This window comes from Poecilia reticulata, chromosome 15, assembly GCF_904066995.2.
Source record: "Poecilia reticulata chromosome 15, P_reticulata-male-v2, whole genome shotgun sequence".
Taxonomy (NCBI): Eukaryota; Metazoa; Chordata; class Actinopteri; order Cyprinodontiformes; family Poeciliidae; genus Poecilia; species Poecilia reticulata.
In genome coordinates, this window is record NC_088844.1 from 5,729,720 (window position 1) to 5,751,148 (window position 21,429).

At 39.2% G+C, this 21,429-nt stretch overlaps 1 protein-coding gene across 4 annotated transcripts in view; it reads right to left on the reverse strand.

Annotated features, from left to right (window-relative positions):
• Positions 1 to 21,429, reverse strand: part of ltbp1 (latent transforming growth factor beta binding protein 1) — a 77,867-nt gene that overhangs the window by 29,846 nt on the left and 26,592 nt on the right. For all 4 annotated transcript variants that reach the window (XM_081616108.1, XM_081616109.1, XM_081616107.1 and 1 more), the window contains exons 4-10: positions 18,196 to 18,347; positions 14,286 to 14,456; positions 7,106 to 7,312; positions 6,025 to 6,326; positions 3,961 to 4,063; positions 1,301 to 1,360; positions 243 to 365 (exon numbers count right to left, since the gene is read on the reverse strand). In XM_081616108.1, the coding sequence (XP_081472234.1) occupies positions 243 to 365; positions 1,301 to 1,360; positions 3,961 to 4,063; positions 6,025 to 6,326; positions 7,106 to 7,312; positions 14,286 to 14,456; positions 18,196 to 18,347 (1,118 nt within the window). The remainder of the gene's footprint in view (positions 1 to 242; positions 366 to 1,300; positions 1,361 to 3,960; positions 4,064 to 6,024; positions 6,327 to 7,105; positions 7,313 to 14,285; positions 14,457 to 18,195; positions 18,348 to 21,429) is intronic.

Sequence of the window (21,429 nt, forward strand, 5' to 3'; positions counted from 1 at the left end):
CATGGCTGAGTTATGAATATATCTCATTTAACCGTTCACATCCATCGGTGTCACGAATTTTAATGACTATCATGTGAACAAGCTTATTCACGTGTGATTTTAGTTGAATTTCTTATTTAATGGCAAATTGTGTTTTTTGACATTAACAGAATACAGACCCAGATTTGCACATATTTATTATGGAAATGCAGCTACTGGTTGCTGCAGCGGAAACCACTGGAGTTGCAGACTGGAGGACTTACGGATGCAGTTGGTGAGAGAGGTGTCGGGGGCATAGCCTGGTTTACATGTGCACATGTAACTGCCCATCGTGTTCAGACAGTCTCCGTTAGGACAAACGACCTGCAGCTGGCATTCATCCACATCTGTCAGTCGGTAAAAATGGAAAACATGTTTAGTTGAGGGGAGTTCTTTTGAAGATTCAATCACTTCAGAGAACAATGAAACAATCTTTAAGATGCAGAGTTAGTTGACTCTACTGGTGTTTATCAAAATGTTGAACAACTTCAGGTCTTATATGCCTTTAGGAGCTAACATATTTAGTAAAATCTTTATGCTATAATGTGCATAAACAAACAGCTCTAAACCGTCATTGTTATCTGCACACATTGCCACATTTTTAAATGTCATATAAAAACAATGCACACATTGTTTTTAAATGACATTTCATTTTGTCAAACACCATCAGTAACCTAAATATTATCAGGTTTTTAACAGGTCAGAGAAAACGAATTTGGGTAAAAATGTGTTTGCTTTATTTTATGTTACGTTCATCTTCCAGAGTGAAGATTTTTTTATGCTTTTTTCCTATGAAACCACAGCAAAGTGAGTTCAGAGTTATGGAAATAGGCATTTAAAATTTATCACTTCAGCACTGCAACTTATATCACTATAGATTTTTCAAATTCACAATCAGAGCGCAAGTTTAACTCATCCCTAGCGCTCAACAAAACCTTATTGTTGAAGCTTTTGGGCGGCCTCGTACCAAGAGACGAGGCAGAACCATGACAAGGTGTCAAATATGCACCTTTCAGTTCCTTTTAAATTTTACGCAGACTTATGCTGCAGCAACAAACAATGAAATAAAATGTCTTATTTTGTTCTATATGAAGTCATCCAAGTTTGTCATGTTGAAGCCATAAATTTACACACATGTAAAGTGTCTTTTCTGCAGCTAGTTTGGTACTAAACGTCACTGAATTCATTCAAACTGTTCAAATTTTTCCAAAAGATTCACAGTTGGAAATAAAAGGTCAACAACTAGAACGGCTAAAAGATAATTAAAAGGTGAAGCTCTTACCTTGGCAGTGAGAACTGTTGATCCTCTTATATCCCAGAGGACAGTCTATCAGAGGGATAGCTGAGGAAGCAGGAGCCGGAAGTGAGCAACTGGAATATTAGCTTCATAAATCTCCAGACACTAGGATATTTTATGAGCATCTAAATGAGTTTCTAGAACTGCACACACTTTCTACAATGAACAGAAACCATCTTTAAAGTCTAGTAAAGACACAGTGATTGTCATTTGTTGTCATTTGTAGCAATTCTCAGATAATTTCACTTGCCTTACTGGCTTATAGTAAATTTGACTACTTTGGTTTCCTGTCTTATGTCAACAGCTCATTTAGATCTTTAAAGTCTTTAAGCTGAGCAAGAGAGGTGGGGACACTGTGAGGATGGATAAAAAAAGGAAACTGGTATTATCATTGCAATATTCAACAATCATTTTCCAATATTAGAAGTTCCTAATACTATGCAGATCTAGAAAGATGAGGTGAAAAATGGGCATATGAATGGCATAAAAACTGCTTTTTCAGTCATTCCCTTCACATCGGTCAGAGGTGCTGGTTGTTTGGTAAGTCATAGTCCAAAGAATGATTGAATCTCTGTAAAAATGATAGAAGACCCCAACCTCTCACTCAATGATAACCGGATGGATCCTAACCTAGAATAGGACCAGGCAGGTATGAATGACACATGTAAATATTGATCAGAAAGCAATACAACTTCCAGTGAGTCAAATGCTGCTCTGAGAAGCTCATTTCTGTTGCAGTCGAAACTGAAACCAAGCTTTTCCCCACTGCTGGATAAGGCCACCAGCGGGAACTGGTACACAAATACCTGCAAGTAGAGGCTTTGTTCTGTGGGAGACAACAAAGCAACATTTGTTTGACCAAGAAAGCTAAGTTAACTACCAGTTACCAATGTCTCTAAGGCACAATGGACTGTTTCACATTCAACTGTAAAACAAAAGGGAAAAGAATGTCTGAACTTAAACCTTTTCCTTTCCTGCAGAGAAAAAACCAACAGGCAAATCCTCTGATGTGTAATACCTCCCACTGTATGTACATGAAATAAGTATTTATCTCAAAGTGCTTAACTACTTACCACTAAAGACAAACTCTTTCAAATATCCATCAGAAGAAAATGTGCAAAATATGAATTGTTCACCTACTGAGAGTACGGTAACTTTTTCTCAGGAGTTAATGATTCCAACCTGGGAAAATAGATCCTTGGTTCAAGTTGCGGTAATGAACCACAAAGGATTATGAACCAAACCTTTAGTTTTTATCAGCATCTTTACCTTTTATGTTAAAATGGAACAACTGGATTAAAACGCAGGTGCAATCAAGCTGTTTCAATTAAAACCTTGCAAGGGAAGGAGTTTTAATCAAAATCCCTTACTGGAGTTTCAATTGAGCCTTTGTGGGTTTACATGGTGAACCTTGGCTTTAAAGCTTCCATCCATCTATAAAAGGAGTAGTGTTGAATAGCTAGCTGCTACATAAAAAGACTGACAGGACCTTTCATAGCTCCCCCTCACAACTCTGTATAACTCTATAAAAAGAGCAGAGAGGCGAGGGCTGACACCACATGCCACCATGGCATCCGGTCCCTTTCCTCTCTGGAAATAACTCCTGTGGTCAGAGCAACCTGTGTGTTAATATATAAAGCATGTTTCAGTGCTTTAGTTTTTATTATTGGAACCAGAATCAGGATCAACTTCATTGGTCAAAATTGTATTCACAAAAATAGGTATCTGACTTTGGTTTTACACTCTCAGAACGTACAGACATTAAAAGCCTTGTTTCCTCTGAGTGGAACAGCAAAGGTCGGTGCGGTACGGTATGCTATTCAGTCTGTTTCCATAGTAAAAGCAGCCAATACAACCAACCTTTATGTACCACACCATTCCTGGGCCTCCTTCAGTTGTTAATAATGGTACGGTAGAGTTGGGACTCACAACACTCTCCATTAATTGAAGGACAGAAAAATTTCACTACTTGCAACAACAACAACACACATAAATGTTTTTTGTAGCGCGTGGCGGTAGAAATGCTCTCCTGAAAACGGATAAAATATCAAATCGAACTGCAAAGACCCGTGTCATACCACGAAGTGAAAACTAAGCATGAGGTGGCCAACTGGATAATTAGTTCTGTCCCATTGTGAAATTGACAGTCTAAAATTGCATTTGAAGTAAAGCTTCTCCTGAAATTGCAATTGTTGCCATTTGCTGAGTTTTGCCAGAATAACTGCAATAATGAAATAATTTGGAGATAAAGTCACCGATGTCACGTCCATCTTCCTGAGTGAAGAAAAAAAATTAACCCGATTTTAAAATTATATGGAAATATACTACGAACAGAGTAACTCAATCTGCAGAGAGGTACAAAAATTCAGAGGTGCACTACCAGGTATTGTAAGAGCATACGAGGATGGCACCATTTGTGAGCCTTAGACCTTGCAAGATGCAAGTAAAGCCTGGTGATCCACTTATAATACACCAGGGGAAAGCCTGCATAACTGCTTAATGATTCAACTCCTACAACCTGGATCTTCTTCTCATCTCTTATTTTGTCTGTAAACTTAAAATCTCTACATCCAGGACACACAGGCTAAACAGGACACATAAGGTAAAAAGGTCTTTGCAGTTTACTCTTGAACATTTGTACTTACAGGGTTTATTTGGACACTTCTGGCATTTGTGGAAGCCCCAGGAGGTCCCAATTGTTGCACAGCATTGATCCAGCTTGGTGAGACCCGGTAAAGCCTTTCCACACTGCAGATGGAAGGAAGATGGATTATTATTTTATCTCATAAAGAAAAGCACAAAGTGCGTCTGTGCTCAACTTTCTCTCCATCCCTGATTATTTACAGTCAAACACATTTAAACCTCCACCTCTCTAAATCATTGTGATGCTTCTCCTCTTCAGCCCGCACCAACTCTTTATCTTTATGGCAAAAACAACCTCACAAAATGTGACCTGCTCATGACTATTTAAGTCTTGAAAACCCAGCAGAGTGATATTTCTTTCCACATCAGCCAGCGAATCTGTTCTTTATTTGTCTAGGACCTGATATCAGTACCATCCACTGGACTCAGGTTGTATTGCTCGGGCAGTGACACAATAAAGATGTCCATTTTAACAACCTGCTGTGGTGTGTCTGTGCTAACCTTGGCTTGACAGATGTGGAACACGTTTCAGTGGAAGAATTTTACTACGTCTGGTATGTGAAGGTCAAACCAGGCTGTAGTCTGGAAGAAACAAACTCCATGCAGACATTTGCTTTTAGGTTCTAACTTGATGTTTTGCTTCGTACAGCTGTTCCTTTTAGGGGGGCCGCTGTAGATCACCTGCTTCCACCTCTGCTTCCTCTAATTCACCAACGTCCTTCACTGCCACATCGTCTTCTTCCTCTCCATCAGCTCTACATTCAACATCGTCTGTCCAAAATGTTCACTAATCTCCTCTGCTCATGCCTGAGTCATTTGAGATTTGCCTTTCTAAATTTGTCAGCCTGGTCATCCTGAACTGAACATTTTGAAAACAAGTCCTTCTTTTCAGGTCTGTTTGAAATTGCCACCACCTCTGATCATACATCATGACGACTCTCACAGCCATCCTATCATAAGTGGTCATCTAGCAGATGACAGGTTGTGACTGTTTCCGGCTTCTCCCACAACCTGCTGATCTGTCCTTGGTAAAGGAACTTTTTTTTAAACATCAGTAGCTGAAGTTTCGCATAAGAATAGATTGATGGAAAACAGCAAAATTTGAAAAATGTCCTAACTTTCCGAAAACGTTTTTATGCTCACTTGAGATGGTTTTTGGATTTAGCAAAAAAAAAAAAAAAAAAAAAGTTAATGCACAAAAAGGGAGATGGAAACACATTTTCCAAAGAAGTTCTCGCCATCCAGGAGCTGACAGTGCGTTGAAAAGTTATGGGGGTTTTGGAGAGCGCTTGATGCAGAATGAGCGCATACTCCCTCGCTCAGAGAATCTTGCCAATTTCTGATCATTTCAATTTGAGAGATGTTCCCTGATTTCAAAACTTTAGCTGCCACTTGCAATTCCAGTCTCCAGTGGGGAAGAAGAGTGTGAACTCAGCGTCAAGATTAATATCAAAACTCTGAGACAAATTGGTAATCCATGTCTATGTTTATGATTTAAGAGGGTTACATGTATGTGCTTGATGCGTGGTTTCATGATGTGGATTCTCTGTTCAGCCTGATGATGAGTAAAAATAGATTATGATGGACTGTTGAATGTATGTATACCTCACTAGAGGCATGAAACTGAAAATTTCTACATTTGTTTTTTTTTTCTCAGCAATTTGTAACGGAAACATCTGACGAAGTTACGCTTTGCGTGGCCTGATTGATTCGCTTCTAACTAATTATTAGAAAGACGCCTAACAATCATTTTCTTTTTTGACGAGGTCGTATTTTGCATCACAATTGGATGAAAACATAGCGAGACAAAGACTGACAAGGCGCAGAGACCCTGTAGAACGGGCATGTATTTAAATCAAACTACCCTAAATTAAATAAATAAGTGAATCTTGGTTTTTCACATTATTTCTCTGAAATCAAGGTAATCTGGAAACAGTCTAAACACAGTTACACTCCAACATGTGACAACTTTTTTTCCTCTTAGGATACATACACAGACAAAGAGTGAAAAACTGCCTGCTGTGTGACATGACGGTAACTCGTAGTACTGATCTCTGACGGTCTACCTGACCGGCTGCTGTTTCCTGGAAGCAGCGACCCAGGGTGTTCTTGGAGGCGACGGGCTGGTAATGGGGCACCTTGTAGCCATGGTGGTTGGGATGAACCATGTTGTAGCCGTGCTGCTGAACCTTCTGGCTGCTTTCAGAGTGGTGGTAGCTGTAGCTGCTGGATGAAGAGGAGCCTGAGTGGGACCCTTGTTGTTGGTGCCCATTGTTGGAGTAATTGTCCAGCTGGGATACTTGGTGAACCTGAACTGAGGCTTCTGGGGGATGTTTGATGTGGATGTTAACAATGCCTGGGTTGAACACTGGTGAGATACAAGAGATGGATATTACAGTTACGGCTTTAAGGGATAGCAGGAAAAATGGAGTCTAAAAACCAACAGAGATCAGGAGAATATTATGTTGGCCATTGAATATGTCTCAGTTAATCTAAAAGTCTTATACTACCATTATGAATCTCTTTCAAATTTATGTTTGACCTAATCAAATTGGTATCCAGCTATATTAAGATAAATTCAACACAATTTATTCTAATTCTGTTTGGTTCCATATGCTGGTTCCCATCATTCACCCGTTCCCTAAAGGTGGGACAGATGGCTCTGGTCAGCAGGGATGCATCTTTTTTTTTTTTTTTTACAAGGAAGCAAAGTGAGACAAAGTGAGGAAATGGGGCTGCATCAACTAAATTACCCATAATCCTTTTTGTCTATACCAGATAACTGTAGTGGACACAGAAACATACAGACCTTCTAAAGCTCTACTAGAAATTTAACCAGGTAACAGAAAAGAGAATCCCTTAAAGTTAATAGCATTTAAAAAATACTAATGTTTTGATAATGGCTAAAGTTTGAGAGAAAAAAAATTAAATGATTTTTATTTTTATTTTTATTCCAGTTCTGGAAACAGAAGGCTTTGGTCATTACAAGCTGCACTTCACATAGTTGATTTGGACCACTAAAGAATGAATCATTAAAATCCTTCGTTCACAATCACATAGGAATGGTCTGCAAATCAAGAGTTGAAATAAATAACAAAGCACTCAGTTTTTAAAAGTAGAACTGACATAACAGTAGTGTCTACTCACCAGGCATCTGTCCATGGCTGTATGTGAGAGGCAGGGTATGTGTAGAGACAATCTGAGCCTGGCCATAGGCCACAGACGACTGCTGGTGCTGCTGGTGTCCATGTTGAATGGGCATTTGGCAAAACTTGCCAGCAAAGTTCGGGGGACACTGGCACTTGTCCCTGGCGCTACATTTACCACCATTAATGCACGGCAGGTGACACACCACTGAGGACACAACAGAAAAAAGATGTTAGAGCAGGAACTGTTGGTAGAACAATCCTCTTAGAGTAAAAAATAAAGAGCTGATAGAGTAAATGTCTCTTAATATTGACAACCATCCACAATAAAGACTGTTTGCTGATAATTAAGGAGGTACATTTAGCTACCACAAGAAAAGTTTATTTCTGTCCAAAGACCACAAGGCTTCTGTAAGAGCAAGACTTCTTAAAGAAGATAGATGAAATCAATGTTTGGATTTGACCACTTTGGAGCAATGTGGTGGTGGACGGTTGGTTGTATGAGCTTCCTCAGTCAGCACCTTATAGCCACCTTGACAGCCACAACCTCATACGTATATCAACGTATTATAGAGTCAAATATGGGATCATCTGCTCAACTACAAAGCAAGACAATGATGTCAGTCACAGGATCAAGTCTACAACTGAAGGCCTAAAGGTGCTGCAATGGTTCAGTCAAAGTCCAGACGTTACTCTTAGTAAAATGTAGTGGTGTGATTTTAAAATAAACTAAAATAACTAAAAAGAAGAGTGGGCCAAAAATCCTCAACACGCGAGGCTGACATAGTCACCCAAAAATGACTACTGGAAGTCATTGGTAGTTCAAGAGTTGCCAAAAATATGGGGTGTACTTAGTTTTCTTACACAGTGTTAGCATTTTGATTTCAAATTTGTTTAACAACATTGGAATTAAATAATTCTGGCACAAACCATATTACCTTTGCCCATGTAAAACTGTAAAACTGGAAGATAAGAAAGGTGTACTTTCTTTTCCCAAACACTGCATGTACAAACAGAAAATGCTACATTGAAAACAGACAAACCAGCCATTAATTGCAGAAATATAATTATTACATACCAAACAAGAGGTCAGATATAAACATATAAAGTTTCTACTTCTGACTTATCTAACAGAGTCCGATGAGGTTCAAGACAAAACAGCCAAACCAGACGTGGTTTAACACTGATTCCAGCTTCACCCCAATCTCGCCGTTTCATTTCTCACACTTACCAGACAGAAAGTGTCTGGTAAGTGTGAGAAATGATTCACACACAGAAGCACAGTCATTGTGACTCATGTCAGACTAAACCAAGTCATCAAAGGCATCACTGAATTAGCTTCCTGTCCAAACCATGACCCTCATCACCACTTAATCATCAGATTTAATTAGAAACATTCAGGATACCAGGAGAAAAATAAATACTTTTCAGATCTTTCACAAAGCTGAGTTTTTCTGATGACTGTTTATGAACAGAGAAGGAAAAATTCGACAGATTATTATTATACATTAAAAACACAATTCCTGCTTAAGGGTCACTTCGTTCTCCATGTAGCAACAGATACAAAATGGAGCAATTAAAGGCATAAAAAATGGATGATTTTCCTTTTACATAAAATGTCAGAACTCATTCTTTTCCTTCATTGTCATTCTGTGGCTGTGTCTGAAAACACAAATAACAATAAGCATCACAACATTATTGTGAATACTATTTTAGCAACAGCAATATAACAATTGATGCCTCTTGTTTTAGAGGTTCTACATTTCCGTTTTAAAATTGTGTGTTGATACTGTGATACTATTGAGTTTTACTTTAGGGAATCTATTTGTTTTATGGAATACAAGCTGCTCAGCACAAACTTCCTGTTTGGGCCTGTTTGTGCTGAGCAGGCCCAGCCATCACGAACACAAAGTTTCCTTGAAGCAGGATCACATTAACTCTCTGAACAGCTGTAAACATTAGCTTCCTTCTGAAAACGGTTGGACTGGAAATCCATTAAAACGTCAAAAGAAATGTTTAAAAGCCCCCCTGAAAGCCAGAAGAACCATTTCTCAAGATGACTTTTAAAGATTATAACAGGTTCTGGCTCAGTGCAAGCACGATCCTGTGGAAGATAAATTGAAGTAAAGATCAGGTTTCCACCGTCTTCCCAGTTCCCTCTAAATTCTCTACAGAGGAAACACATTTGGCCTCCATCAATAGACTTGGATGTTTGACAGGAAAGTTGTTGAATGCAACAGAGAAGCAACAGTCCTCAGGTTTTAAAGCATAATAAACACTTGACGGATGGATGAAGAACTAGGCTGCCACTGTTATCATTCTTCATCTGATTATCAGGTTAAATGCCTCAGTATCAAACCAGTCTACAGGCTCACAAGATCTGGTGTAAAATGGAGGTTTACTGTACAGTGATCACTTTGGATGAATATTAGAAGACCATGTTAATTATTAGGTTATGTTTAAACTTTTTCACTTTTGATCTTTCAGAGCATGTGGTCATGACAACTCTGATAGGAGATGTAAAGAACATTAGAGACTAAAAGGGAGTACAACCAGATCCACCTTTTTGCTTTCAGTGAATCACGACTCATTTCAGATTCCTCTTTTCTCTTATAACAAAAGTATGATAACATAGTGTGATTTATTTTGTTGCACTCCCTTTAGCTCGGTTTGGATTTCAGATAAACCATTGTCTTGGTTCAGTTCTGCTCATTTTTAAACAGATGAGCGAGATGGCAGAAAGAGGGAGAAGGGCTGTAAGGGAGAGGGGGGAACAAGAGCAAGCCTGGGCAGGAACACAAGTCATCACCTTTGCTTCTGAACATATGCAAAGTGCAGTGTGGATCTAAACATTAAGACCAGGATATGTAGCGTGTCTAGGTAGCATAGAGGTGGTTTAACCTGGAGGAAAAACAGAGCTGAGGATGTCCTTGAAATGTCCATGATACTGAAAAAAAGAACCGTTCTCTGCAACATGGTGACTTGAAGACATACATCTTTAAAATGTATTTTGAAAAAGAAAGCCCATACTTGGAGTGGCTCTAATGTTGGCTGGAAATTTATTCCAGAGCTTAGTAACTAGAGCAGTGGTTCTTAACCTTTTTTGAGGTACCGAACCCACCAGTTTCATATGTGCATTCACTGAACCCTTCTGTAGTGATAAATAAAATATGATTTTTTTCCCCCCCAAATTCAAGACATAGATCATTAATTCTTCTTAAAAGGTAGAGTCTCTGAGAACAGTTCTTCAAAATATAGTCAGTGTTTTCAGCAAAGTTGAGCTGACTGTCCAGGAACGGCCCAAGGTATTTAAAATTTGCCACAGTTTCAACAGGTTGGCCATCGAGAGAAACTGGAACCACTTTAAGGTCTTGTTTAGATCATTTAATTAGCTCTACATTCTTAAGAGAATGAAAAATGAATAATAAATAATAAAGACTTTGGGGTATTCTGATTTAGTAATGTAATTATAATAGTTGTGTTACCTCCCCAACACCACTAGAGGCAGTATCAACCCCGAAAAGATGCGACTAAGGAGCAGATTTAGAAGTACACTGAAAGCTACAGAATTTGGTAAAAAACTGTGAGCTTTGCTGAAGTAATTAAAGACACAAGTTCAAATTCATGCTGACAGTGGAACTCCTTCAATCAGCGCTCCTCCGCAGCTATGATTAGCTAAGCAATGTAACTTGATCCTCTGCAGCAAGTGATGGCAAAGCGGGGCGTCATCACGACTTTACACAAGTGTGTCTTTACCTCCACGGCAGAGGCTCCGCCGAACCCCTGAGACCGACTCATCGAACCCCTGGGGTTCGATCAAACCCAGGTTAAGAACCACTGAACTAGAGGAAGAGACAAAGACATCATCACCACTACTTTTATGTTTGAATCTTCTATTATTTAAGAGCAACAGGCCGATTGACTTCACATTTTTGATTTAATAGTATAATATGCAAAGTCCCTTAAAAGGATCCATGATTAGTTGTAAAAATACACTTTATTTGAGAACTACTTATTTTAGATGTAAAAGCAATACATTAATAATACTGTAATCAGTTTAGTTTTTATTAATTTTAATAAAATATTGTCACGTGAACGTTGCCATGTTTTTCACGCTGCAATGTATTCTGGGTAAATGACATAATGGTCCAACCGTTCTAGATCCGTCCAGCCAAAACAGCGCTGAGTAACGTCACTAAGCTTTTTTAATTTGAACTAGAGTGCATTCAAATCAATCAAAGTTGTAGGAATCAACCTGGAGGGAAAACATCTTCAAGAGGTAATGAAGTTGAGGAGGACCAAACTGAGGAAGAGGAGCTGGTGTTTTGCTACTCCTGCCACCTTTAGCTTCCAAAATTAAACAATAAATGGCACATACCTCTGGTCAGACTGTGTGATCTGGTAAGTACTTCTACAGCTCTGTGACCAGTCTCCCTGTGTGGACGTAAACGGGGCAGCAGTAGTGCTGCCTATTCTACTGCCGCAGAGTTCTGTTAATATTTAAAAGAGCTTCCTGCACTGTCTGATGTTTCTCCCTGATTTTTTCGCTCTCTACTCAGCGGCAGCAGGGTTTAGGCGCTTTGTGGATAAAAAATTGTCAGCACAACATTTGTTTTTAGCTCGTTAAGGTAACAAACACCTGTTAGAGAGTTTGCCAGTTTTGCTCGTACAAATGACAAAAGTCTTCTGGAGAGAAATGTTGAGAGCACAAATGTTCGGAATTTGTCCGGTGTTCTATCAGATCAGCATAGGTTGTCAGACTGTGCTCTTCTTCTGTTAGAGAGGAGATTCATGTCTACACAATTACTGGATAAACAGTTGCACCACGCCATGTCTAAGGACAGCTGCGTGAATTATCAAGAGGATTTATCATTAAAGGAATATATGATCAAACAGAATACTGAACTTTTGGTTTAATAATCCTCAGTAAGAAGCAGATATTTCAGATTATAAAGAATAAACAGTTCAGTGAACAGCATATATCAAAATGACACAAAAACACATTAATGGTTTCCAGAAACTCTATTTGTGGAAAAGAGTTTGTGAACTCTATTCCACAAACTTTAACAGTTTTGGCATATCTTAAATGATAATAATTGTTATGATATTCACTTAATGTTGTCTTAGTTTTTTTTAATGGCTCTCATTTTCTATTCTTGAACATGAAGTTATGGCAACTTAAAACGGAAAATGTGTACACCCAGAAGTGATGCACTAGAGCTGTTGTTAATGACGTTAGTTGTGCATTACATTTGGTACAGTAAAATTGAACTTAACATGAAAGGAATTAATTCCCTGGTTCATGCAGGGTTAACAGCGTTTTTAAACCTTGCATTAATCCAGGCCCAATCATTTGTTCAGCTGAGTCAGAGCAGAATTCAGCTTGTTCTGCTCCAACACTCAGCTATCCTTTGTTCAAACAGAGGCAGGTTGAGACAGAGTTTGCTGAATCCATGCAACAGTACTCGCATGTAATGGCATCCACAGCACTGAAGCTGCTTCATGGGATCTTCGGTTTAAACTTTCAGGATAGAGTCAGCTTCAGGATGGTCGCTGCTCACGACTGTCTAGAAACCAGATCATTTCAACCAAAAATAACAACTATAATTTCATCAGGTATAGAAGTGGAGGAGCAACTTAGTCAGCCTCCAGAGTCAACCCCCATCCCATCCAAAGGCCCCCAACTCTGACCCCAAAGGAGATCCTCTGTGGTTGTAAAGCTTCTTGTGGCAGCTGGTGAGTAAATAATTCTCAGAAAGTCTGGTTCAGTCTGCCTCGTCATGCGATCAAAGGAAAAATTCTTCAGAAATGAATAATTCTTTCACATGCCTGCAAATACATCTGGAAATTGATCTTTTAGAATGCTATTCTATCCAATTCTCTACTGTTTATTGTGAATACATCTATGCCAACATGTCACAGTACAGACACAAGGACACAATGAGAGGAGAAAAATCCAGTCACCACTCACACCCACAATCAAAAACACATTTCCTCCTTTTATTATCAGTGCCACAAAATAACAAATGAATAAAGGTAGTATCTAAAGCATTCTGCTCCAAAGTAATGCAGGGAAGGCAAGGGATATAGAATCAGATATATGGTACTATGTACTGAGCTGCTACCAATATGCCCATTCTATAAATACTCTTTCAGTCCTCTACTGTCACTTTGTGCAGAAATCTGACATTGTGTGCTTGTATATTGGCTTCTTTAACTTAGAAAAACAGGTGAGTCGCAGCTGAACTTTGACTGGTTCTTTGCACACGGAACACTTGCTGCTTATGTTGTTGAGCAGTGGCATAGTCATGACTAATATAGAAACTTTTAAGACTGATTCTTTTGAGATGCTGCCAAAACATAGCTGGCCACCTGAATCAGCATACACAGTCAGAACAGGTAACCAGGCAACTTGCATTAATCTTACTAATGGTTGACATAAAACACTTAAGACTGTTTAAGATATCTCATTCGTAATGTTATCATGGTTTGAACTAATAATACAATTCTTCAGTAACAGTGACTGCTCTAGCTCACACACAGTGTGACTTCGCCTCTGGTCCTGATAGTAAGGCTGTTTAAAGCTCCCGCATTTGCAGAAAGTAAAACAATGATTTTTCTAGCACAGTATGACCATTTTTTAAAATTATTATTATTATTTGAAATTAATCTGATAAAAAATATATATTTTTGGCAGAATGCACTTTTATATTTTGAGGTGTGCAAATAAAAAACAACTCCTTATGCTGGGGGCTTTGAGTGGTCTAGCATGAAAGATTTGCTTTAGATTAATCTAAAAACTACTGTTTTTGTAGTCTCAGTAATTCCTTTAGAGGCAGCTGTGTAAACTCTTGTCAGTTACTGTCTCACAGACACTTTTTCATAAAGGCAATTCAGTTTTTGATCCATGCAAAAAGTAGAAATAGATTATATTTGCATATTTGAAAGTTGTTGCACTCGTTTCTTAAAAAGAGAAATCCGAAGCAGTTAAAATCGATGTTGGCATCTCACAGCTTTACGACATCAGAGACCGGCAATCATTCACAAATTCTCTGAGCAACGTCCACACAATTCAAATACTTTTCTTCCGTTGAGGTAAACCTTTGTTTTATGATTAGAGACAAGACAATGATCGCTGATGACGGTGAAAACCAGAAGCAGCCAGAGTCAGGATCACCTACCTACTCTGAAGTTTGGCGCTGTCAGCGTGTCTGTGGCGTGGCCGTTCTCACTGATGATGGTGGTGGTGTTTCCCCTCTCACAGCTGTTGTGACATCTGCTTCCTACGCAGGTCACTTTGCAGATGGTGGGTGTGAAGACCACCTTGATCCTTCCTGTTTGGTTCCCCAGTGCTGCTGACAAAACGGCACAAACCAGGAGGAGGGAGAGCAGGAGTCTTGTTAGAGCCATAAGCAGCCGAATTACTCTCCGGTTGAATCTGGTCCCTCAGAACTGCCGAGACTCCAGTCAAAACAGTGAACTAAACTATGCTGTCATTAACATTTCTGAAAAACTTCAGCATGTGGATCCTCCTTCAAAGGGCTCGCGTTACTCCTCCCTCTCCACTTAATCCAACAGCGCCTCCGAAATGTGAATGAGACGCAAGGAAAAAAGAAAATATGTGGGTGAGGTTAACAAACAAAACTCTGGGCTGTGGTCCAATCCTTCCTCAGAAGACTTGGACAAAAACGATGAGCAACTTCTGCCCCTGTATGCACACTTCTCGTTCTTCTGGTGCCTGTTCCCTCTATCTGGTTTTATTTCAGGTTTGCCTAACTATCCTCAGAACTTCTTCATCTCACATGAAGACTGAACGGCTCATCCTGAAAGCAAGCCGGAAATAAGACAGGGAAGAGCTTATCGACTTGTTTCTCCTTCTGCATCGTCTTTTCCCCACCCTCAAGAATGCTAGCCCACACAACAAAAGGCTGGAAGAAAAGATACCTGAAGGCATATAATATCTACCTCAGAGTTAGTTCACAGCTTGTCTTTCTGCCCATTTTAGCATCAAAGTGTTCTTTGTTCTATTAAGTTTTGTTTTAATTCTCTCTGTTATCTTCCCGTCTCTCTGCGTTATTAAAAATCTGTTCCCTTTGCGCTGATTCCTGGGTTCTGTGTTCCGGGTCCAAAACCCTGTCTCCACGGAGCTCTGCTGTGTCTGCGCCTGTCAACTGGTTCACAGCACAATTATGGAATCAAGTCGAGCAGCCAGAGGAACATTTTACCCAGTATTATGCAGTATTTACAGGAGGATGCCTGCAACGTATGTCTATGGAAATACTTCCATGATTTAAACACTATGTGTACAGGTGAGATCTTTACTGGAACAACACACAGGCCAAACATACCAAATGATTTTCATAACACACACTGGAATCACTAATTATTCTCAAGGCCAGAGGTTGTTGTTTTTTTTCCAGTGGGTTTTTGTCAGGTCTAAAAAACTTTTCCTCATCAAACGCATGTAATTTAGTCTGGTTTGCTGTCGGCTGGGATTTCAAACTTGTACTGCTTGTTCTTAAGCCTATTTTAACACTTCATCATCGTGGAAAAAAGCAAACTGGATGCTGTGTGTTATTTTGAAAATTATTAGTCAGATCTAATATTTATCCTAACAGGAACAAAAGTATTAATGTTTAATGAACAATCGTAGAAACAAAGTACTTGTTAAGGTGAAATCTCAGAATAAATCAAACAAAGTGCTTTTTTAACAACTCTTCATCTCTACATACTGGAGTTAGAGGTCTTCTCCTTACTGAATCATTTTGGAATTTTTATCTCTAAAATATGTAACTAAATTAGTTACCTAATTTTTTTGTTAAATTCAATCATCTTCAGTGGAAAAATAATTGCATGCTCATTAACATTTGTTAATTTATTTATTTACATTTATTTACACTTCTTTTGCATCTAGACCAGCAATTATTGGCTAAATATAAGCTTTGTATGTGGAGTTCTTGTTTCTCTTTCAAAATAAGGGGTAAAGAGTAGAAAATCCCAATAAATACTGTGTTGATCAGTTTATTTATTTTATTTTTCTCTCGTCTCAACTCCAGTGTGTTCTGCTCTGTTTGTGCCTTTCAGCTGTTTCACAGCACAATCGTGGAGTGAAGCTGATGGCTGTAGGAGTTTTGGGTCTGGCACAGACAGGCCAGCACCTTTTCAGGGGGCAAATACTTTCCCACAGGACTGTAGCCATTTTGAAATAAAACTGAGAGAATGAGTGAACATTTACCAGCATCTTTGTTGGCTAAGTCAGCTCGGCCATCTGTAGGAGACAGAGCTGACTGGTTGGGACACAATCAGAACAGTCGTGTTTATCTCTCGTACTAAATTCTGTCTTTGAAATTTGCTAAACTTCTCTAGATGAAAAATATGGAGCTATAATTAGGTGTGTCAGCAGTTCCCCAGGCAGATTTGTGCTCTCCTAGTGACAACATGTCAGAAATACTTCTGACCACAGCAATGAGAAAACTTCCCCATCTACTGATTTCACATCTGTAACTATGTAGGTTTTGCACACGCCTCCTGCAGACTGTCAGCCTTGTCAAGCATATGGAAAGGAAGTCAGCAGAGTATCTCAGACAAAAACACAGACATCAGCCAAGTTGAGAACAGAAAGGATCACAATGAGATCCATCCAGTCTGCAGCGAGCAGAGAAAGCAAAGAGAAATCCCTTTACAGAAGTCTGGAAGAAATGTGTCTGGTGTTCTCTAGTGCATTTATTGCTTTAGAAGTTGAATTTGAGTAATTGATAATCAACAAGTGTGACCAGTTTGATAAAATTTTCTGTAAGGTGACACCTTACAGGTACAGGTGTGTGCTAACACAATGCCAAAAAGGGAAAGACATCATCAAAGACCCAAGAAACAAATTACGCTTACCATCAGCAAAAATGAACTCCACCATTCAACAGGGAAAACATAAGGTACAAGTGAAAATACGGTGAACCTCTGCCAATATTGTCAATAGTGGACATAGAAAGACTACAAGGTCAGACAATAAAATGCTCAAAGAAACTGTAAAAAGGCTAAGATACAGCCAAGTGTCTATAGGCTTCAGTTAGTGTCCTGATCTTAAAGCTGATAACAAAACAAGTAGGAAAGACAGAGATCCTCCCACAGTTCAAAGCATGACTGATGTAAAGATGCTTCCTTTATGTCTTAATCTGGCCATTTTTTTCCAATAGAAGTCTGCTTGATTCTCATTTCCCTTCACATCTCCGTCTGGGATTCCTCACATTAAGCTGTATTCCTCTGGTAGAACTTCTACCGGGCCAATCAGTGAACAGAAGGAGAAGAAGTTGTGAACAATGATGTTAATTTTCTGCACTATTTTAGAATTGCAGTTCGCCTGCAGTTTTAGCAATGGCAGTGGAGGGAGAGAACGAAGCTGTTGAGTCCGTGTTGGCCACGCTTCCAAATATTGAACTAAGATTAATAGCCACCTAGTTTGGATCGAAACTTCTCTCTTCACAGTGGAGGATGATTGTTTACAGCAAAAGACAGTCATGTACAACAGAACAGAAGTATGTTTCTTCTTTTTAAGGTCTTGACTTGTCTCAAATTTATTTTAGACAGCAAATAAATTAATTGAAGTGGCCCAATTAAGTTTTTTTTTTTCAATTTCTATCCATCCATCCATCCATCCATCCATCCATCCATCCATCCATCCATCCATCCATCCATTTTCTTCTGCTTATCCTGGGTCGGGTCGCGGGGGCAGCAGCTTCAGAAGGGAGGCCCAGACTTCCCTCTCCCCAGCCACTTCTTCCTGCTCCTCCGGAGGAATCCCAAGGCGTTCCCAGGCCAATTTCAATTTCAGGTTTCAATTTCTATCTAAAATCTAATTGCGGGTGTTCATAAATCCTCCCTACAATTCCTGTTTGCAGTGTACCAATCTTTGATCAAAAATACTTGTCAAAATTTTTGAAACGTTAAAAACAACAGACATCACACTGTGTGGTGGATTTATGAAGAGCAGCAGCTTAGAAAGCACAAAGCAAACTGTCTGAAATTCCTGTTGAAAGTTAGTTTTCATGTATAAAACAAACCAAAACACTAAAAGCAGACAGAAGAGGACCTGCTCACCATGGATAGAGTTGTGTCCCACCGTCAGAGGGATGGGGCGCTCAGGTTGGGGCTGAACATGCATCTGTGTGTGTGTGGTGTGTGTGTGGTAGTACTTGGGCTTGATGACGTATTGCTGGTTCTGTCCAGAGTGGATCGGCACCGGCCGGATTCTGGAAAAAAAAATTAAAATAAGAACACAAATAAACAGAAGCAGATAATCCATTTACGAGTGCATAGAGATACCAAAAAAGAACAAATTTTAAGAGCAACATAAACAAAACTAAGTTACATGTAGATTTTCCTCAACAACATAAACAGTGAATCTGAATAAAGCAGGTGTTTTAGTTGTGACAGTGGACACACTTCCCAGATCACAGCTGTGAGCTGCACTCACAGCTGTGATCAGTGACCAGTCGACAGCAACACTTCCATTTAGTGAGACTTTTCCATATTTAAAGAATGCAGTTCTTCACCATGAGTTGGATATCATCAATTACTGCATAATCACTTTGTCAAGAGTTGCTAAATTCTTCTGATTCTTCCAACAGCAGTGTCACCATGCTTAATTGTTCAGTCTTAGGATTTAGAAAGTTATCTGGACCAAAGACAGAACAGAAGCTAAGAGCTCAGTCCTTACACATAGTGGAGCATCTAAGGTCAGATACCAAAACCCGTAACCATGCCAGGTTGCTGTGTGTGTGTGTGTGTGTGATGCGTGCGTGCGTGCGTGCGTGCGTGCGTGCGTGCGTATGACAGAATAAGAGACTAAAAGTAAGAGATAAGAAACCCGTTAATTAGGGATTTAATCAAAAACATAAGAGGTGAGACATGTCAATAAAATGCAAACTGTTTCTATTTAAAACTGTGAAAACCTTAGGCTTTTTTTGGGTTGAGGGCGGCAGCAATGACTCCATTATAAAGCAGAACTTGCAAATATGTTGTAGGTGAAGCAGAAGACATGCTTAGAGTGAATCTGCACCTTTAACAAGGACGTGACCAGGTTACATCAACATCAGCTTTATCTATTAACTCTGAGAAAGCTGACAAGATCCAGCAAACAGAACCTCAGCAATATGTTCTACAAAGGATACATTAGAATGGTATGAGGAAGCAGCTGCTAAGGAGCTGAGGAGTCATGGACATACCAAAGGTCCAGTTAAGTATCACTCCATCCAGGTTTGTCTGAATGCTCTGCGACACCAGTTAAATTAACAGAGCAATTTTAATTGCTTGTCCAACATCTTTTACTGTGTATGTATTTCTATTTGTCCCTTATTTACCATGATTTGAGTGGAAATTATGATTGCTAAGATCACATTTAAAGATTATACTATAAAGTAATAATGTTCCTTTTTTTCCACAGAATGTTTTTAGCATATTAGTAGCTTCGTCTCTGCAGTGAATTCACAAAGCAAACAGCTTTAATGATATCCTGGCAGAAAAACTTCCTGCACATTCAACAGATGTCAGTAATCTGCACTCCCTTCCTCCTGAAACTCATGATCTAAAATATGACTTTCAGCCAGGTACAGCCTGTCACCTTTGTACAGAGGTGACAAGATACATATTTGTTTCCTCCTAGAGAGGTTCAGGCCCTGACAAGACTCTCTTCAACTCTGTGGCATCTCACTGTGTCAAGGAGGAATCTAGAGAATTATGAGCGGGTGATTTTAAGTTGTACGTCTGGCTTGTGTTTGATCTTATTTACACCCTTTTAGGGACCAGATTGAATTTTATTATCTACATTTAGGTATGCTCAACTGAAATATGGTTACATACAGCACCTTTTGACATTAGGCCAGTTGTTGGTGGTCACAGCTAGCGTCTGAGTTCATCCTCCTCCTCTACTATTAAGCGTTAAGCCCATACAGAGCTACAAGGTGTTTCCCACTCTTTCTCCTCTCAGTCAGGTCACACAGGCCTTACACACACTGACTGTTAGCTGCACTCTGGATGCCAGGGCTTTGCTCAGCCAAACGGACCATGTGCTCTGAATTGTGATCATGCACTCATGACATTAATGGAGATAAGCAGCTTATCTCAACTTAGTTACAGAGATCAGTCTCAGTCTGAATGGTGGGAAAGAGTGATAGCCCATGTTCGGGGGAACCTGCGCCGCTGCCAGTGGATGAGGATGTGAACAGTGACTGGCCGTGTGCATCATCCCTTCATCAAACAAAAGAGGAAGTACATTATTGTGGAAAACATACAGAGATTCTCTGACAACTCTAATCTCAACACTCTTCCACAAATCCACTCACCTCACAAAGGTTATGAGACCATACGTTTACATCAGAGAACGTTTTATATTTTATATCTGAATATTTGACCTAACACAGGAAGGTTTAACTCTTTAAACACATTTCATATGCTATTATTATGACAGTCCAATTCCACAGAAAGTGACAGCTTCCATGCATGTAAAAAGTTTTCACCTCACTTGGGTGTTTCAGACTTTAATTGCATTGCATGAAATTGCATGAAATCCTGGTCTATATAAATTGAGGTTTTGTAGCCATCTGACTGATTTGTACTTTTCACTGCTCTTAACTGTCACAGATATAATACAATCCATCTATGAATTGTCTTAATGCATATGACAATAGTATGTACTGTATGATAATAGCATTCATATGACTACATAGTGTCAGTGTGTTTAAAGGGACTTTTATTCGTCTTAACCCATGTGTAAAGTGTGATGGTGTCCATTAGCGTACATGTTGAGTTTTCTAAGGATACAACTTCTGGTAAAGGAGTTGATATAGTAGACAAGGAGTCTTAATCAAGTTGAAAAACACATCACTCTAGCTATGTTTCCATCCCACTGCTGTGTGAATTTTGAGCAAACTTTAAAAATGTCGTGAAAAAGAATATGCAAATTAAGCATTTAACTAATCAACCAGGCTATGTAAAGTGTAATTTCATCAAATGTTGACACTAAACATGGTGGCTATAAACAGGAAGTAGAGGTTGCAAACTAAGCCTGGTTCACACATCTCAGAAATGGAGAGAAGTTCTCAGGAATGTGTTGCCATTGGGCAAGTTGTCATTGTTTTGCCATGTCAACTAGTACTGGTGATGTTTCAAGCTGATAAAAAAATTTACACATGACTAATGGAAACAGCTGGTCATGGTCATGTGAGGTAAATATTCTGTTATTCAGCAAATGTATCTCCATCTCCCCTTTAGGGCATTAACTCTACTAAAACAAGCATAAAAACATTTTTGTGGAGCTGAGGAAGTTACTTCAAA